Source organism: Cavia porcellus, unplaced genomic scaffold (genome assembly GCF_034190915.1).
Source record: "Cavia porcellus strain 051 isolate PalLab524CR breed Dunkin Hartley unplaced genomic scaffold, mCavPor4.1 scaffold_4, whole genome shotgun sequence".
Classification (NCBI taxonomy): domain Eukaryota; kingdom Metazoa; phylum Chordata; class Mammalia; order Rodentia; family Caviidae; genus Cavia; species Cavia porcellus.
This window is the reverse complement of record NW_026947487.1, coordinates 62,740,657-62,758,061: the sequence shown is the minus strand read 5'-3', so window position 1 is coordinate 62,758,061 and position 17,405 is coordinate 62,740,657. Positions and strand designations below refer to the sequence as shown.

Here is a 17,405-nt window from a genome sequence, read left to right as displayed (position 1 = left end):
CAAGTTCAAGACCAGCCTAGGCTACAAAGTGAGCTCAAGGCCAGTCTGAACTGCATAGAGAGATCCTGTCTTAAAAAGACAAAGCAAAACAAAACAAAAAAAATTTTTAAATTTGAAACAGGGTCTTGCTAAATTGCCTAGACTTGACTAAAACTTGTTGTCCTTGTACCTCAGCCTCCATTTCTCATTATTTCAGGATAGTCATCTAATATAAATACAAAATTTCAGGTTGGGTGTGGTGGGGTAATTAATTAATTCCTAATTAAGATGTGACATCGTAGTACCAGCCTAATCCTGACTTAGCACAAACTTTGAACAGGAAAAGTTTCCAATCTCAACACTCCTGTTTAAAAATGTTCTGTTGGATGTTACGACAGACTCTTCTGGACTGCTAGAAATAAACACAGGGCCTGATCCCCTATATAAATAAGTTAGTATTATGCACCCTCCTATAAACCCTAAATCCACCAGTCTTAAATACACTCAAGTCATCAAACTATGCAAACATATATTTTTTTAGGTTTCAATTCAAAGACCAAGGCATTAGATTCATAAACTTCTTTCAAATGAGAAGCATATATTTATTGTTACTGAATGTCAAATGAATGTCAAAGCCAAACCTGGAAAATGTTCACATCCAAGGCTCTAACTGGACCAGTATGCTTGTCATTTTGGGCAATTACAACTTCCTTGTCTCCATTTATAATTTTAGAAGGATCATAAAGAATAATGTTTCCATTTTCACCACCTGCAATCAGAACTCCAGAGACATCTCCTTTGGAATCCACTTTGTGAGGCCCCCAAATCAATTTGTGGTACCTTTAAGAAAACGCGAAGTCAAATAAATGTAGAAAAAAATGTAGTATTATACATTTAATACATTTTTCATGTCTTCGTAAGCATTATGGAAATGGTTTCTTATCCACTCCTGGCAACTATCTGTGACTTTGGTAAAATGACATTTCATTTGTTACTTATATTTGTATCTACATGAGTTTATAATCTTCAAAAGTAAAAATTTTTGTGGAATAATACAGTATAACAAGGTTTATTTGGAGTTTGAGTTGTATGTCAAAAGATATGGGCTTGAGCCAGGTGTGGTAATGCACTCCTGTAATCTCAGTACTCGGGAGGCTGAGGCAGATGGACCACTGCAAATGTGAGACCAGCCTGGGCTACAATGTGAGCCTAAGGCCAGCCTGAACTGCATAATGAGACCCTGTCTCAAAAAGACAAAAAGAAAAAAAAGATATGGGCGTGAAAATGGTTTTACAATTTCGGTAATACGAGACACAGTGTTAAAACTATTTAATCTTCCTAAAATGCCTTAGGTTCTGTAAAACACAGCTGATCAACCACTTTCTTTGAAAAATAATACCTTCTATTTGACCACTCAAGTGCATTAACAGGTCTACTAAACAGTGAAGGTGTTAAGGAAGTTACCTGAATTTTATAAGAAAAATAATTTGATAATAGAAAGGTAACATAAAATCAAGTCTACTATCTCTGATGGAGACTAAAAGCTCACAGAGATAAAATATAAACATGGCACAGGACGAGATGGTAGTGAGACAAAGACAACTGGGAATCCTCTGATCACATTGTAAAGGCACTGCAGAGCATAAGGGAGCCCATGAAACTCTGTGACTGAAGCTGCACTCTGCAAGCTAAAGACAATCTTTTCAAATTCTGCCAAAACACTGAGGGGCAAGGAAGTTTCTCTTGTTACTCAAATGAAAGCATCCTTTCTCTGCATTAGAACAGACCGTTAGGACCTGAAAGCGTGACCCAAACAGTGTATCAAAAACCACGTCAACAGAATTCTCTGTGATATACATTTCTAAATACAGTAAGTACATAAAAGAAAATAAAAATAACCTGCCATTCAGAGATGATGACTACTAATACAATAATTAATATAACCAGCCCTTTTACTAGTCACAAATGCTTTTATAAACAAGTGAAACAATGGTGATAGAAAACAATAACTCTACTAATATTATGAGAAAAGATTAGAAACTAGAGGCTCTCATGTACATTACATGATAGCAATAAAGAATCAACAGGGCTAGGGATTTAGCTTAGCAGCTCAAGTACTTGCCTGGTAAGCATGAAGTTGTGAGTTTGATCACTGGTATCACACACACACACACACACACACAAATACAGGACATCTAAACACTTACTTTCATAAACATACTTTTTCACAAAGTATCTCATGTCACTGATGATATTTATTAGTTGCTAAAATGATGTAACTGTGGGCAATGTGGGCATACCATATAACTAAACACAACATATAACTAAATAATCATATGAATTGCTGAGGACATAGCTCAGTGGCAAAAGCACCTGCCTGGCAAACGCAAGATCCTGAGTTTGATCCCCAGTACAAAAACAAAACAAATCAAAAAAAGCCACTTCAAATTTCCAAAATTAGTAAATAAATAAAGGAGCCAGGTGTGGTAGCACACATCTGCAATCCTAGCACTGGTCAGGTTGAGGCAGGAGGATACGTGGGAGTCAAAACCAGCCCAGGCTATAAAGTGAGCTCAAGGCCAGCCTGAAATCCATAGTGAGACCTTGCCTCAAAAAGACCTCCCCCCACAAAATCACATGAATTTAAGGTTGAACCTCATACCTTTGAGAAGAAGAGAAAGTAGCACAAGATTTCATATCCAAGGATGGATCAGAAAGGTCTAATTCAAACACCTCAAGGGATGCACTCGTACTAAATGTTGCGTCCAATTGCTGAGCAGATGTTCCTAAGGAAAATATATTCACAGTTAACTACACATGCAAAAATAAATGATTCGGCAATGGCACAAATAGAAATTCAAAGCATGATTTTCAATTATCTTGCTCATGAATGCTGCATTAGTGGCTGAAAGTTCAGCATATATGCCATTGAGCAGAAGCTTAAATTACTATAGCAATGAGATTCTGGCACAAGACAGGGACACGATGTTTGCAACAGTAATAAGCATAATTTTTGTAAGCCTGCAGCTATTTAAAAGTTGTCTGTAAAAACAATTGTGTGACTTACTCTATCTGCCTACAGTAAGACACGATGAAATTTTTTACATAAAGCAGCTTACATCAGATTTGCTCTTCATTCATTCCGTCTTTCATGTCTTTTACTTCCATAAAGATGATATTGCTCACAGTTTCTAATAACATATCTAACTCTATTAAGCACTGATTGTGCTTGATAATCGAAGATAAACACTACTCCTGACAGTGGAAAAGAGAGTACATATAATACATCATCATGGTCAGTGTTGTGATGTACAAGGTTCTACCAAAGCACAAAGGAAACTCATCCAACTCAGTGAGGGGGAGGTGGAGATAACTCCAAGGGACAGAGGCTTTCCAGAGCTGACGCTGGAATTGAATCTTAAAAGAATACATATGGATTAGCTGGATATAGTTAAGCAGAATTAGGGTACTCACGACATCTTTTCTTTTTAGAACTAACCTGTGGCCAGGTAAATAGGATGGTTCTGGGCAGGGCTCCATGCCTGCATGGCAGTACGATCTACTTCCTTTAACTTCATCCTGCTAAACAGGGTATTTTTTACACATTAATATACTACACATGTAACAGCATATTTTACATAGAAATCTGTAATGTTTGAGTGTCAATAATTCAAACGGGTTAGGTATCACTTGTTGGAAAAGGTCAAAAGTATAAGACAAGTTTTTGAAACTATTTTTAGACAAATATTGGGATACTCTAATTTTCCAGATATACATGTTCAATACCTTTTATATAAAATGGAGTTATAAGTGTCTCAGATTCCACAGTTGTTTTGACTCTGGAATATCTACATAGATGTTCGTGGGTGATTATTTGTTACCTGGAAATATGAAATCTGAAAATGCTCCCAAATCTAAAACTCTTTTCAGATTTTTAGATTAGGAGCGCTCAACCTATAGATTAGTATGAATGACAAACCTTTCAGAGCTTTCAATGATAACAAAAAGCCTGCTGTGGCTGGGGATTTAGCTCAGCGGCATAAGCGCCTGCCTTGCTAGCAGGCAGTCAAGAGTTCGATCCCTGGTACTGATAAAAACGAAAACTACCAAAAAAAAAAAAAAAAAAAAAAGCCTGCTGTGACGAGCACACTATAGGTTTACCATCACTGTTATAGAGCTTCAGCGAAAAATCAGTCAGGAAAAATATTCCACAAAAACAATACAGGGTAGTACCTAAAGAACTGCTACACATTTACTTCTTAAACAAGGATGAGTGACAATGCACCAAGCCAAAGTACAAGAGGCATCTTCCTGGAGTAGGATTACTCATTAAAAGCAGTCTTAAAATTATTATTTTTGGCCACAGGATCTCACCATTAGTAGTCATCATCTCTGAATGGCAGGTTATTTTTATTTTCTTTTATGTACTTACTGTATTCAGAAATGTATTTCACAGAGAAATAGTTCAAAGCTTCAAAGTTTGTAGCTTTGAACTCATTACGTAGCCCAGGCTGGCCTCAAACACATGACAGTCCTCCTGCCTCAGCCTCCAAAGTGTGGATGACAAGCACATACCCCACACCCAGCCTAAAAATTAATTTTAAATTAAAACAGATTTCCTGCAAAGAACAGCCAGCTGTGATAGGTCAGACCTACAACCTCAGTACTTAGAAGACTGAAGCAGGATGATGGAGAGTTCAAGGACAGCCTAGGTTATGTAGTAAGAATGTCAAAAAAAAAAAAAAAAAAAAAAAAACCAAAACCACCACCACAGGTTTTGAAGCAGAAATTTTTAGAAAAACAGTTCTAATTTGAAATGTTACATGTTTATATACTATCAGTAAAGTTACTTTACTGAAAAAAATTAGGAATTATAATACTATATATTTTTTCAAACTTTTAATTTTCTGTATGTTCAAATGACATAGTATGTTATTGTAAGATGAGTCATAATTTAATTACCTTATACTGAACATCTCAGCTATTTTTTGCTATTTTTACAGAGCTGAAATAAATGGCCATACATACAGATTATTTCATTCATAGCCAGGGTTAATCATAAATTTTCAGAAGTAAAATCACTAGGTTAAAGGATAAATGCAATTTTACTTTTCATGACTATTATTAAGCTAGTCTCTATAATGAATGCATCTTTTCAAAGTAACATATGATAACCTGCTACATTATAGCCTTACTAGAATGTATTATCACACTCAGGTTTTTCATGTATGTGTATGCATTACTGGAGACTGAACCCAGAGCCTCTGCACTGAGTACATTCCAGCCCTTTTTATTTTGAGATAGGGTCTCATTAAGTTGCCAAATTACCTGGACAGGGTTACGGGGTTAAAGTTATGATCCTCTTGCCAGTTTCCAAGCTCTGGGATTACAGGTGTGCACCCAGTGATCTTTACCAATGCAATAGGTAATAAATGTTAGTTATGTACAACTTTAACTTCTATTCTTCACTCTACAAATGATGGATAGTACCTCTCTTTATGACATTCACTGTCCTTCCTGTTACCTTTTCTGTCTATTCATATCATTTGACCACTTTTGTTTTTCTTTGTTCTTTTGGGAGAGGGTACATCAGGGGTTGAACCCAAACCTTAAACTACCACTGAACTATACCCCTAGCTCATGCTTTTCTATTATATTGCTGAATTTAATCTTTTGACTTTGCTTACATATTTTTAACCTTTCATAAGATTTTGATTTTTTTTTTTTTTTTTTTTTTTTTTTGAGACAGAGTCTTACAAGTAGTTCAGGCTGGTCTTGAACTCACTTATGCAGTCCAGGCTGGGCTTGCTCTCACAGGGATCCTCCTAACTCAGCCTCCCAGGCTGGGATTATAGGCATACATCACCACACCTAGGTATACACAAGCTTTACTTTTTACAGCAGTTTTAGGTTCACAGAAAAAGTCAGTGATAAGTATATACAATATATGCCCCTTCTCCCTTCACTCAAGCTGCTCCACCTGCCACCAACATCCCACAACACCTGTGTCAGTCCACAAACCAATAGGACATCATTATCACCCAAAATTCATACTGAATACCTTGGTTCATGCTTGAGGTGTTGTGCATTCCATAGGTTTTGACACAGAGTATAATGTCTTCTTTCCAACATGACAGCATCACTAAGAGTAGTTTCTCTACTCTGAAATCTCCTGTGCTCTGCCTCTTAAATCCTCCCTCTGTCCTTCCCTATAAATGGATTCTACATAGTAAGCTTTTATGAACTGTCCATGGGACCTAAAAAGGCATGCTGTTTTTCAGGGTCCACAATACCTACTGTATCATCTAAACCGTTTCTGTTTCATATACATTTTTCATCTTAAGTGATACTGAACCAGAGCAGTGAATTAAAATCTAGCCAGGTGTGGTGGCACATAACTAATCAAAGTTATTTGGGAAGCTGAGGCAGGAGGATCAAAAGTTCAAAGCCAGCCTGGGCAACTTACCCAGACTCAAAATAAATAAATAAATAAATAAATATAATTTTTAAAATGTGGGGGCTAAAATAAAGAAGGATAAGCTGATAAATCTGGGTAAATGGATGCACCAGGAGACTATATTCTTAAGTAAAATAAATCAGACACATATGTGTAAATACCGCATTCTCTGGTATGAGAAAAAGAAAGCATAAGGACAAAAATATGTAATAGGTATTGTGAAACAAAATAAAACGGTTCAAATGGTGAGGGGAATAAGGAAGGGGGGAAGGAGAAAGGAAAGAAGGTAAAAGTAAAAAGAAAAATGAGAAAAGAAAGAAAACATGGAAACAAAACTTTTGCAAATGAGAAGTGGCTGAAAGGAAGGTAGGGGGATGGGAAAAAAAACAAAAGTTATATCAAGTACAGGTACAAATTCTCTATGATGAATATGATCATTGTGTATATATAAAATGTACCAAAATAACCTAATTGGCAAAAAATGGAGAGGGGCTGGATATAGCTTAGCATGAGGGCCCTGTGTTCTATCCCCGGTAACAACAACAACAACAACAAAAAAGTTTCCTCAGGCACTAAAGTGTCTCTTGGTATCTACCGAAATTTCTACAGTATGAAAGTTATCATGTTATTTAACACAGTTATTTGGCACATATTCTCCAAGTTAAATTTCACTGCCAAATACACAAATTTGGCCTAGAGTATTGGTACATGCCTTGGGAGACTGAGGCAGGAGGATGGCTACAAGTTTGAAACCAGCCTCGATTACACAGCGAATTCAAGGCTAGCCTAAACTGCAAAAAAAGACAAAACAAAATAGGTAAGCTTTTTTTGAAGAGAATTGTCTCAAATAATGCCTCTTAACCTGGATGTCACCTTATATTAAGACCAATACTCTAGTTTTTTGTCTTTCAGGTGGAATTGTGTACTTGTCCTTTTTAACTTTATTTTTTTGGTATTGGGGACTGAACTCACAACCTCACGTTCAAACGCTGTGCTGCTGAGCTATGTCCCTGGCCCCTTTTGAAACTTTTGAACTACTTTATTTTCTCTAGCTGTACAAATAAAAGTCAGACTTTGTGATTCAATTTGAAATTTTTATAACAGATTAACCACTTAAAATGTAAGGATATGAAGTTCCTTTTTGGTTTTAGTCTATCACATTACATTTTGCTGTTTAGTTTTTTATTTTTGTTTTGGTACTGAGAATTGAATTCAGGACCTCACATTTGCCAGGCAGGCACTGTACATACCACTGAGCTACATCAATGGCTCCTGTTTTGTTCTTTTTCTTGAGGCAGGGTCCCATTCTGCAGTCAGGCTGGGGCCTGGAACTCCTTTTTAGCCCAGCTTGGCTTCAAATTCACAATTCTCCTGCTTCCACTCTCCAAGTGCTAGGATTACAAGCATGAGCTACAAATCCCAGCTCTGGCTTAACATTTTAAAAATGTCTTCACTGTTAACCACCCTATAGTTATCCTCCAAAAATACAGAGGTCTTGTATTTTTGTTCTAATAGGTATTTCTGGTTCTATCTCCTTTAATTTTAAAAAATTTTAATACCATTAATCCTCTATTTCTTTACATAGCCACTACTAACTCCTTGCTAGGCCCTCTCCTGAACCTGGCTCATATTGTTTATCTGCCCCTACCACACTGTGCAATGAAAGCACTGTATAGCACTCTGATCACTTCCGTCTGCACTGTTAAATAAGCTTCTATTTCTACTGCTGACTTGTCAGCTGCAAGGATGTCCTCTGATTCCCAGCTATTAGAGACAAGGGAATCTAAAAATTTTTACTACCTACAATTGATTTTATTTTCATTTCTTTATATATCCAAATTCCTACGTTACTGGATGTTTAGCATTTACATGTTTACCTTTTCTTCCTAATACTCACTTTTGTATTAGTCTGGGGATGTAATCCCAGCACTCCAGACACCAAGGCAGGACCATCGCTATTGAGTTTAAGGCCAGCAGCTATATAGTGAGTTCAAGGCCAGCATGAACTACAGGCCTTGCCTCAAAAAAATAAAAAACACCACCATTACAACAAATAATTAATGACAATCAACTACCATGCATAATGGAATTAAGAAGAAAAAATGCATTTTTACTTTATTACACATGCATGTGACTGTGTGTGTGTGTGTGTGTGTGTGTGTGTTTGGAAACAAAATATCACTGTGTACCAAGGCTGGCCTCAAACTCCACAGTGATGTTCCTCCCTCAGCCTCCCAAATGCTGAGATTATAAGCACCACTCTGCCTGGCAAGAAATGGGTTTTCAAAACTGTGCTAGATTAGGGAAAAGCAGGATTAGTAGATCCCGTTACATAGTTAAAATCATGATCTCTGGAATCAATGCTCAACTTCATTATGGGCTCTGCTATTTTTTAGACATGACACTTTGCACACAGTATTTAACTCCTCTGTGCCCTGGATTGCACATTTGTAAAAACAGAAATAAGAGTGACTATCTCACGGGATAGTGTGAGATTTAAATCACATAATTTAGAGATCCAAACAATGCACCTAGCAAGATGTAAACTGGGTTGTTTGTTCTGTTTCATTTTGAGACATGGTCTCACTGCATAGGTCAGGTTGCCCTTGAACTTATGTAGCCTAGGCTCTTCCCAAACTAACTGCAATCCTCTTGTGTCAGCCTCCTAAGTGCTGGGATTACAGATGTGTACCATCAATGCCCTGTGAAAGTGTTCTGATACATTATTATTTTTTTTTTTTATCGGTACTGGGGATCAAACGCACGACTGCCTGCTTGCAAGGCAGGTGCTTATGCCGCTGAGTTAAATCCCCAGCCCCCTGTTCTGATATATTATTTAAAGAATCATTGCTAGCCTGGCATAGTGGCATACACCTGTAATCCCAGTACTCAGGAGGCTAACCCTAAATTCAAAGCCAGTCTGAGCTACATGATAAGACCTATTCTCAAAAAAAGAAAATTACTACTATCATGAGATTGAGAAAAGTTCTTAACTAGTATTACTCTGGGGGGGAAATCCTCTCATTTTCTAAAAAGTAAAAAGAGACCTATTTTCTTTTTATGAATGCCATCTTCTTCCTCTCACCCAACTGTGTGACTTAACTGTAAATTCAAGTCCCAACTCATTCATGTACACTTCCCAGGTGATCCAATCCACACTGATTTAATATGCTATTAACTATTCACATTGGTCAGTATTGCATTTCAGGCGTGTCATAGTAAACTGCCATCCTGCTTAACTAGATACTTTGTAACATCCTATTATCACGATGTTTACCTATTTTCCAGTTATCTTTTTATAAATTACTTTATGTGCTACCTTGTCAATTTTTTTTTTTTTTTTTTGTACTGGGGATTGAACTTGGGACCTCACAACCTCATACTTGCCAGGCAGGGGGTTATGCTGCTGAGTTAAATCCCCAGCCCAATCTTGTCAATTTTTAATCAGATGAGGTGGCCTTCATGGGTTATGAAGTTTGTTTGATTTTGAGTGCTTCTATTTTAAGGAATACAAATACACTAACAAGATCCAGGCATGGAGCTCACATGTAATTCCAGCACTCAAAGAGACTGAAGCAGGAGGATAGCAACAAGCTGGAAGCCAGTCTCAAACATGGTGAAACTGTCTCCAAAAAAAGACAAAAAACAGAACAAAACAAAAATAAAAAACTACACATTGATAGGCTAGACTCACCAGCTCCCGATAAATAATAAATTTAACTGTGCAGATCATTCATATTTTTAAAATGGGACGAATGGGGGGGGTTCTAAAATGATTTTGCAATAACTTCTAAAAGCAAAAAACAAAGTATCATATTAAGAAACCAGACCAGAATTACAGTATCTCTAACTGCAAAGGTTCAAGGACTACCTAATTCTTGAATCCTTAGTTAATGTGTAACACAGGCCCAAAGAACCCACAGTGATTAAGTGGGAATTCACAGAAGTTTCTTAGCTCTCTAGGACTCAATGTTCTACTGGAAGCAGCACCAATTATTAACCAGTACTGAATACTATGGACAAGGCTTCAATGTCATCTATACAGAAAGAAAAACAATACTGTAACATAGTTAAAAAGAAAGGCAATACTATATGATCATTTTCAAAGTAAGAACACTATGGAAATACAGCTTCAGTATATGTGTATTCCTTTTGTTAGAAATGATTGTTCATTAATTACAAATGATTTTTCTTGAAAATACTGAGTTTTTAGATGAAACTATATATGTACTTCCTAAGACTTGCTTTAGAAGATCTGTGTAATTTTTTAATAGTTTTAATAGTGATTAGAACTCATACTATACATTTTTTTTTCATCCAAGACTATTTTACATACAACATAATAATTATACAAATAGAGAAAGAAAACTGTATAGACAGTGTCTGGTTAATATAGGCCATCTGCCAAACAATGTTTTAAGCTGTTAATAAGTATGTAGCCTAAAGTGGACACCCTGGATTGAAATCCCAGCTATGCCATGTGCCAGTCCTGACTCTGGTCACATAACTTTACCTAGCTAGGTCTTGGCATTTCTCACAGTAAAATAAGGACAGTAACAATATCAGTGCTATGTGGTGCTATGAGAATTAAATGAAGTAATACAGTACTTAGAATAGTGCCTGGCACATAAATAAATGCTCATAAATGATGACTATTAAGGGCTGCGTGTGGTGATGCACATCTGTAAACCCAGCACTCAGGCGGTTAAGGCAGAAAAATCACACCAAGTTGGAGACTGGCCTGGCCTATGAAGTGAGTTTGATGCCAGCCTGAATTGCATAGTGAGACCCTGTCTCAAAAACACCAAAAAAAACAACAATTACAAAAGACAATTTAAAATGTCTATCTCAATGAACCTTCAAGAACACTTATGAAGAAAATTTATGCTCCAGACTAAAATTCTTATTTTATTCAACTTTCTCTCTGTAAGAATTGTATGCAATTCAGTGGAAACTTTCTGTTCACTTTCAAACTACAAATTTTGGGAAGCAACACTAAATTTCAACAATACTAGTCTTTGAAATATCGTAAAATGCCATTTAGAGGTGACCCACATCTCAGAAAGTGAAAAGAGAACAGGTAGTAAGTAGCCTCTGCACCTTTGATGCCAAAACTAGGAGGAATACAATCCCTTACTGGCACTGCCTGTAGTCCAAATTCATTTAGCATGGGCAAAATACCTCTTGTTAAGGATTTACTTAGAATTACCAATGTTAGGCTCATTTCACTCAACCAAAGCCAAACCAGTGAAATGCAAGAAAAATGTTTTTGAAGCTGAGCTCACTGGCACAGGCCTGTACTCCCAGTAGCTGGAAGACTGATGTAGAAGGATCACAAATTCAATCCCAACCTTGACAATTTAGTGATTTAGCAAAATGTTGCCTTAAAAATCAAGGAATAAAAAAGGGCCACAGACGCATACAGCTCAGTACAAAAGATTGAATCCCCAGTAAGGGGGGGGGGGGACAAACTCAAAAGAATTTTTGAGCTGAAATTAACCTATGTAAGAATGACAGCATTTCCAAACAACAATATAAAGATCAATTTAGCAACATTTTACAAGAGTTGTTAATTTTGGATTCTACACCTAATGAAATTACAAAGAAAACCCTATGTATGTGCATGTGTGTATTTTGGGGAAGGTGATTCAATGCTTTCCCAAAAAGGAATGGAATCCCAAGTAGTTTGTAACACCGTTCTTTAAAATTTCTTTCTACTCACATGTTAAGTTTCACAAAAGAAGCTGCATATACAAAGTCAAGCAGTTATGATTCCAAATTCATCTAAAATTTTACCCTTCCCAAACAACCATGAATGTAACAAATTCGAAGCTATAAAAACATTTCCAAATTATCCAAAGTTCTTACAGCCCACAAATCTTTCCCAGAACTATAATTAAGAGGTAAAACAAGGAGCACAGAACAATCACTTAAAGTTTTTTAGCCAGTTCTTGAAAAACTTATGGAAAAAAGGACACTACGATACAAGGACGCTTGTAATTGCTGATTAGTTACGACAGTTACGACTGCCGACACAGAAAACCACATTTCAGTTTTCTGTAGTTAGAAAGCTAACTTAAAAACAATTGGCAGAGAAAATCTCATCGCCGCGACTCTGCCAAGAGCCATATAAAATTATTCCTCTACGCTCATAGAAATATAACGCATCCAAGTCTACGTAATATTTTGACTTTTATAACTGTCCCACACTAACTTTCTATAAAAATTTATTAGCCAAATTATACAATATTTGAGAGTCCTTCAAAGTATAGACTGCGACTAGCGTCCATTATGCCTAATAATCCAATTCCGATTAAATAAATGATATGAATCTTCCGTTCAAATCTTACGGGGCCCTGAAATTTGACGAGAGTCAAACAAACGAAAATTTCCAAGCGAACTGACGTGGACAAGCTAATTCCGAGCGTCTGCCCTCCTCCCGGGACCGCACCTCTCGGAACACCGGGCTGAAGGTCTAAGGCGTCCCGGCGCCGCGACCGGGCCTCAGGCTGGAGGGACGGCGGAAACCAAGGCCGGGCTCAGGCGAGGGTCCAAGCTCCAGCTCAGGGTCTGACGCCAAGCGAACAGGGCCGGCAACTACCGGCACACACACCAGGCGGGGACCCTTGGCAGCCGCTTCTCTGCGCGGTGCCGCGGGACTCTTCTGGACTCACGACAGCCCCTACTCCGCCCAGAGCCACCTCCGCGCTCCGCTCCAACGTGGCAGCCGCAGACCCGCCCCGTCGTCGGCACTTCCGGGTGCGCGCCCCGCCCACGGCTGCATGACACTTCCGGGAGCGGCAGGGGCGGTGGCGGGGACCGCGCTGGCGTGGGGTCGCTTGCGGTCGTGCGCTGTGCGCTCTTCCCGGGGCAGCGCGCAGACCTCGGGAGAAGGCCTAGCCCACTAGGCGGTGTCTCTGGCCCAAAGGAGGCTACGGCCATGACCCGCAAGAGCAGAGCCACGTAGCAGCTTGACAGACGCCAGGCAACACCCGGGAAACACCGAGCCTCCAGGTCGAGGGCAGAGCTTGGCCGGGCGCTTTAAACTGAACGTTGGTTCCACAACGTTGGGTAACGTCACCAGATCGTTTCACACTTGACTAACCAGGTGCTTCTGTAGATCCAGCACTTCCCTTAGGATCTACAACTATGATCCAAAGCCCTCTCTTCCCTAACACTTTTCTTCCCTAGCCACTTTAACCGAAGTAATGTATCTTGTACACATACAAAAAAATACAGCTAGTACTCCTGTAAGCCCTAGAATAGGAAGACTTTCGTCCTCACATCTTTCCAAGACCCTTTCTGGTCCACCAAGAATTGCAAAGCTACCCAGCCTTGGAGCCAGCTAATTATGAACTGAAACCTCTACAAATGGTGAGCTACATATTCTAAAGCATTCCCCTCTTAACTTTTGGGTATCTTGTCTCAGCCACGAGAAAGGTAAAAAAATTTAAGTGCAAAAGAAACACTGAAATTAATGTGTCCATAAATAAAAATTGGAACACATTTATATCCTTTCGGTACCTTGGCAAATTGTTCTAAGTTTGGTTCAGCTACCAAAAAATTTTTTTACTTAAAGAAAATGATTTTTATTGGTACATTTTGGTAGAATGATCACACATGGCCACCAAAATTTTATCCTTTGCACTTGTAATGTCTTGAAATTGCGTTCTTTTAATGTGAAGGGTTTTGCTACCATCCCTTCCTGAGGTACACGTATCTTCTATTAACAACTACTTTACATGTATGCCAGAAAATTTACCTTCATTAGTTTCTATGGCTGTATACAGACAACTGCCTCTTGCATGATAGCAGCACCAACATCCCCAGTCAACTCTTAACAATGATCTGAAACCTAATCTTTTGCACAGTGGGATCTTGCCCTGTTGTTCATCAAGAACACTGTCTTACAATCTGATGTTAACTTCACAGTACCACCTTCATCTAAGCTTGCAGTTTCAAACAGTTTAACTCAACTAATATGTGGCAATTTTTGAAAGGATCAAACCAGTCTTTATTAGCAGCAAAGTGTTCACTTTTAATTTTTGTTGTAATTACCACTTTCTACTAATGTAGCAATAGCCACCCAGTATTTCAGCCTGACTGCCAGCCAGTGTTGTTTTTGGTTAGTTCAATAAACAAAATACAAATAAACATTCAGTCTCGATCATAAGTGGTTTTTAGTTTCTGGTGCAATTTAAACTGAACAGTGTTAGGGGCAAGGGATATGGCTCAGTCGCACAGCATCTGCCAGGCAACCATGAAGTCATGGATGAGTTCGAGCCCTGGTACTAAAACAAAAACCACCTGAACGATGTTGGTATTAGTCTTTTGATACTGTAGACTTAACCACTTAACAGTCCAATTGTTTACAGGATGGCCAAAAAAAAAAAAAAAATCACATTTCTTAGTTAATTTTAATATCACAGGAAATATAAAAACAATTTTAGCAAATTTATCCCATAATTTGTATAGGGTACATCTTAACATATTCAGTACACAATGCAACATTACGTCTGGACAATACTATCTAGTCTGTTTCTGAATTCCTTTTGTATTGTCTTTCTTTGAATTCTGCTGTTGTATTGGCCTCTCCTTTTTTCCTGTGGATGGTATTAATTTCAATAAAATGTCTATTCACTGCACATAATGGTGACATGGATGATGGACTCTGCCTGGTGTCTTACTATCGGTAGTTTTTCAATTATTTGGTCTGTTAGATCTAACCTATATTGTAAAAGACTTTGTGAACTCCCTTGTTTTGAATAAGTGAGTTCCACATTATTTGGTCCAGAAGGTATATACCTGTTACAATTTAGCTAGGCCTGGTGGCGCAGACCTGTAATCCCAGCACTTTGGAGGATCTCTGTGAGTTTGAGACCAGCCTAGGCTAAATAGTGATTTCAATGAGAGCCTGAACTACATAGTGAAGAGCCTGTGTCAAAACCAACCAACCAACCAAAATAAGCAAAATCAAATAAAAAAATTTATAGGTTTTCATTACAGGATAACCTGTTAATGTTGGTCACCGCTGTCACATCCATAGTTATTGTAATCATTGACCACTATTAGAATTCCTATAAAGTTTTGTTCTTTTTTCAAGTTATCATCTGTATTATAAATAGCTGATAATAAGGAAACATCTTTTCATTGAATAACAGACTTTTATTCTCTGATATGCCAACATTTCTCCATTTTTCAGTTTTTCCTTTTGCAAATCTTTTTGGCACTTCCTATTCAGTCTCAGTGTGTCAAATGTGTCTGTCTTGTAAGAGGATCAGTTCTGGAGAAGTATACAAATTGACCATAAGTTAATGTCCCATGTTCAAAAGTGGTTTCATCAAACAATTCATGTACACATGGAATGATCTTTAGTTATTACCAAGTACTATCGCCTTTTCAATGTAAATTATTAAAGACAAAATATACCCAGACTTGGATTCACAAGCATGTTAAGATTCAATACCAAATATAGATTTTTAGGAGCATAAAATGAATCCATTCCAGTCAACCCTTATATAGAATTAAGGGTTTCAATTCTGATCTTGCTCAAGTATAAATGCAGTAGAAAACTTTTTGAGATGTTGAACCATTAGTCATAATATACTTTAGGATTCAGGTGAGGTCTAGTGTCAAAAGAATTATCTACAAAATGAATATGTTTCAAGAAAGCAAAACATTTATGATATCACTTTACTAAAAAAAGGTATTCTGATCCAATCTTTTTTAGATCACTATTACTCACATATTGGCTTACACAGAATTCCTTAAAGAATATGGAGAGCAAAAAATAAACTCAGCATTATCTTTGGGTTTCCAGTCCTTCCAGTGTGAAAATTTTCATAAAATTTCAAAAGACTTGGACAGATTTGCTATTTGTTACTTTCCACTGTAATCAACTCCATTATTTTAGAATCACAGAAATATTCAAACTACAACTATCCGGCTCAGTATTTTGTCTAAACAGCAAATTTACACTAGGTGTATTGGTGAATGGAAACGTAGAAAGGGTTGGCATTGGATTTTACAAATTATCTGGCATGAAATCTTCATCCTTGGAATGAAATTCATCATCCAGTAATTCCAAAAAATCATCTTCAGGTTAACTTATCACTTCTTGATTCATTAATCAATAATTCCTCATCAGTATTATCTTCTGATTCAAACATTTTGGATGGCAACTAAAAATGCAAAAAAATTTAAAAATGCTGATTTATCGTAACATGAAACAATATAATGGGCATATTAGTAACAAAAATATATCTAATGTACTTATTCTAAGTCTTTACAGATTATAGCACAAAATTACAGGTTATTTTTCACAAACATGAGTTAGTAAAAGAAAATAACTACAACTTATTAGATTTCACTATAAAAAAACAGCAAAGGCAAGTACAATGTTCTAAATAAAAAATATGCAAAAATAGCCAATATAAAACAAACATGTCTGTGCGTTATTCTCAGGGAAATAAGAATCAACTGGTTGAAATGACACCTGCCAAAATGATGCTCAGGATTAAACTGTTAAATGTTTAATGTGCATCTAGGAATTGACCACTCTGCTTCGTGGTCTCCATTTTTAAATCTTCTAATTGAACCTACTTCTAGCATTCACATTTTTTGTCACTGTTATTGTCACTTCTGTGAACTGTCACATGAATTCATCTCTCCTAGACAAGGAAGCAACAAAACTATGTCCTTTGCTTTTTGTGAGCTAAGTGACAGATGCTTAGTAAGGACCAATCACCAACAGACCTTACAAGTAATGTAATGCATTATTGTTTATGATGTACATACTTTGTGTAAGGGGTGTGAACTAAAGAATTAGCAATTAAGTTTATGTGGCTTTTTTTTTCAGTACTGGAGATCAAATTCACAACCTTGCACTTGCCAGGCAGGCGCTTATGCCCTGCCAGGCGCTTAAATCCCTGGGCCAATATGGCTTTTTCAGTTAAAACTTTTGCAACAA

At 37.4% G+C, this 17,405-nt stretch overlaps 1 protein-coding gene across 29 annotated transcripts in view; it reads right to left on the bottom strand.

The window, feature by feature from the left end:
• The window catches only part of Sec31a (SEC31 homolog A, COPII coat complex component), a 67,258-nt gene extending 54,079 nt beyond the window's left edge, over nucleotides 1-13,179 (bottom strand). For 11 of the 29 annotated variants that reach the window (XM_063247176.1, XM_013141370.3, XM_063247164.1 and 8 more), the window contains exons 1-4: nucleotides 12,888-13,178; nucleotides 3,479-3,561; nucleotides 2,642-2,765; nucleotides 621-819 (exon numbers count right to left, since the gene is read on the bottom strand). In XM_063247176.1, the coding sequence (XP_063103246.1) occupies nucleotides 621-819; nucleotides 2,642-2,765; nucleotides 3,479-3,557 (402 nt within the window). In that variant the 5' untranslated portion in view covers nucleotides 3,558-3,561; nucleotides 12,888-13,178. Of the gene's footprint in view, nucleotides 1-620; nucleotides 820-2,641; nucleotides 2,766-3,478; nucleotides 3,562-5,307; nucleotides 5,388-12,841 lie in introns of all 29 variants that reach the window. The other 18 variants (XM_063247153.1, XM_063247157.1, XM_063247160.1 and 15 more) reach the window with 5 other exon arrangements.
• Between the last annotated feature and the right edge of the window lie 4,226 nt (nucleotides 13,180-17,405).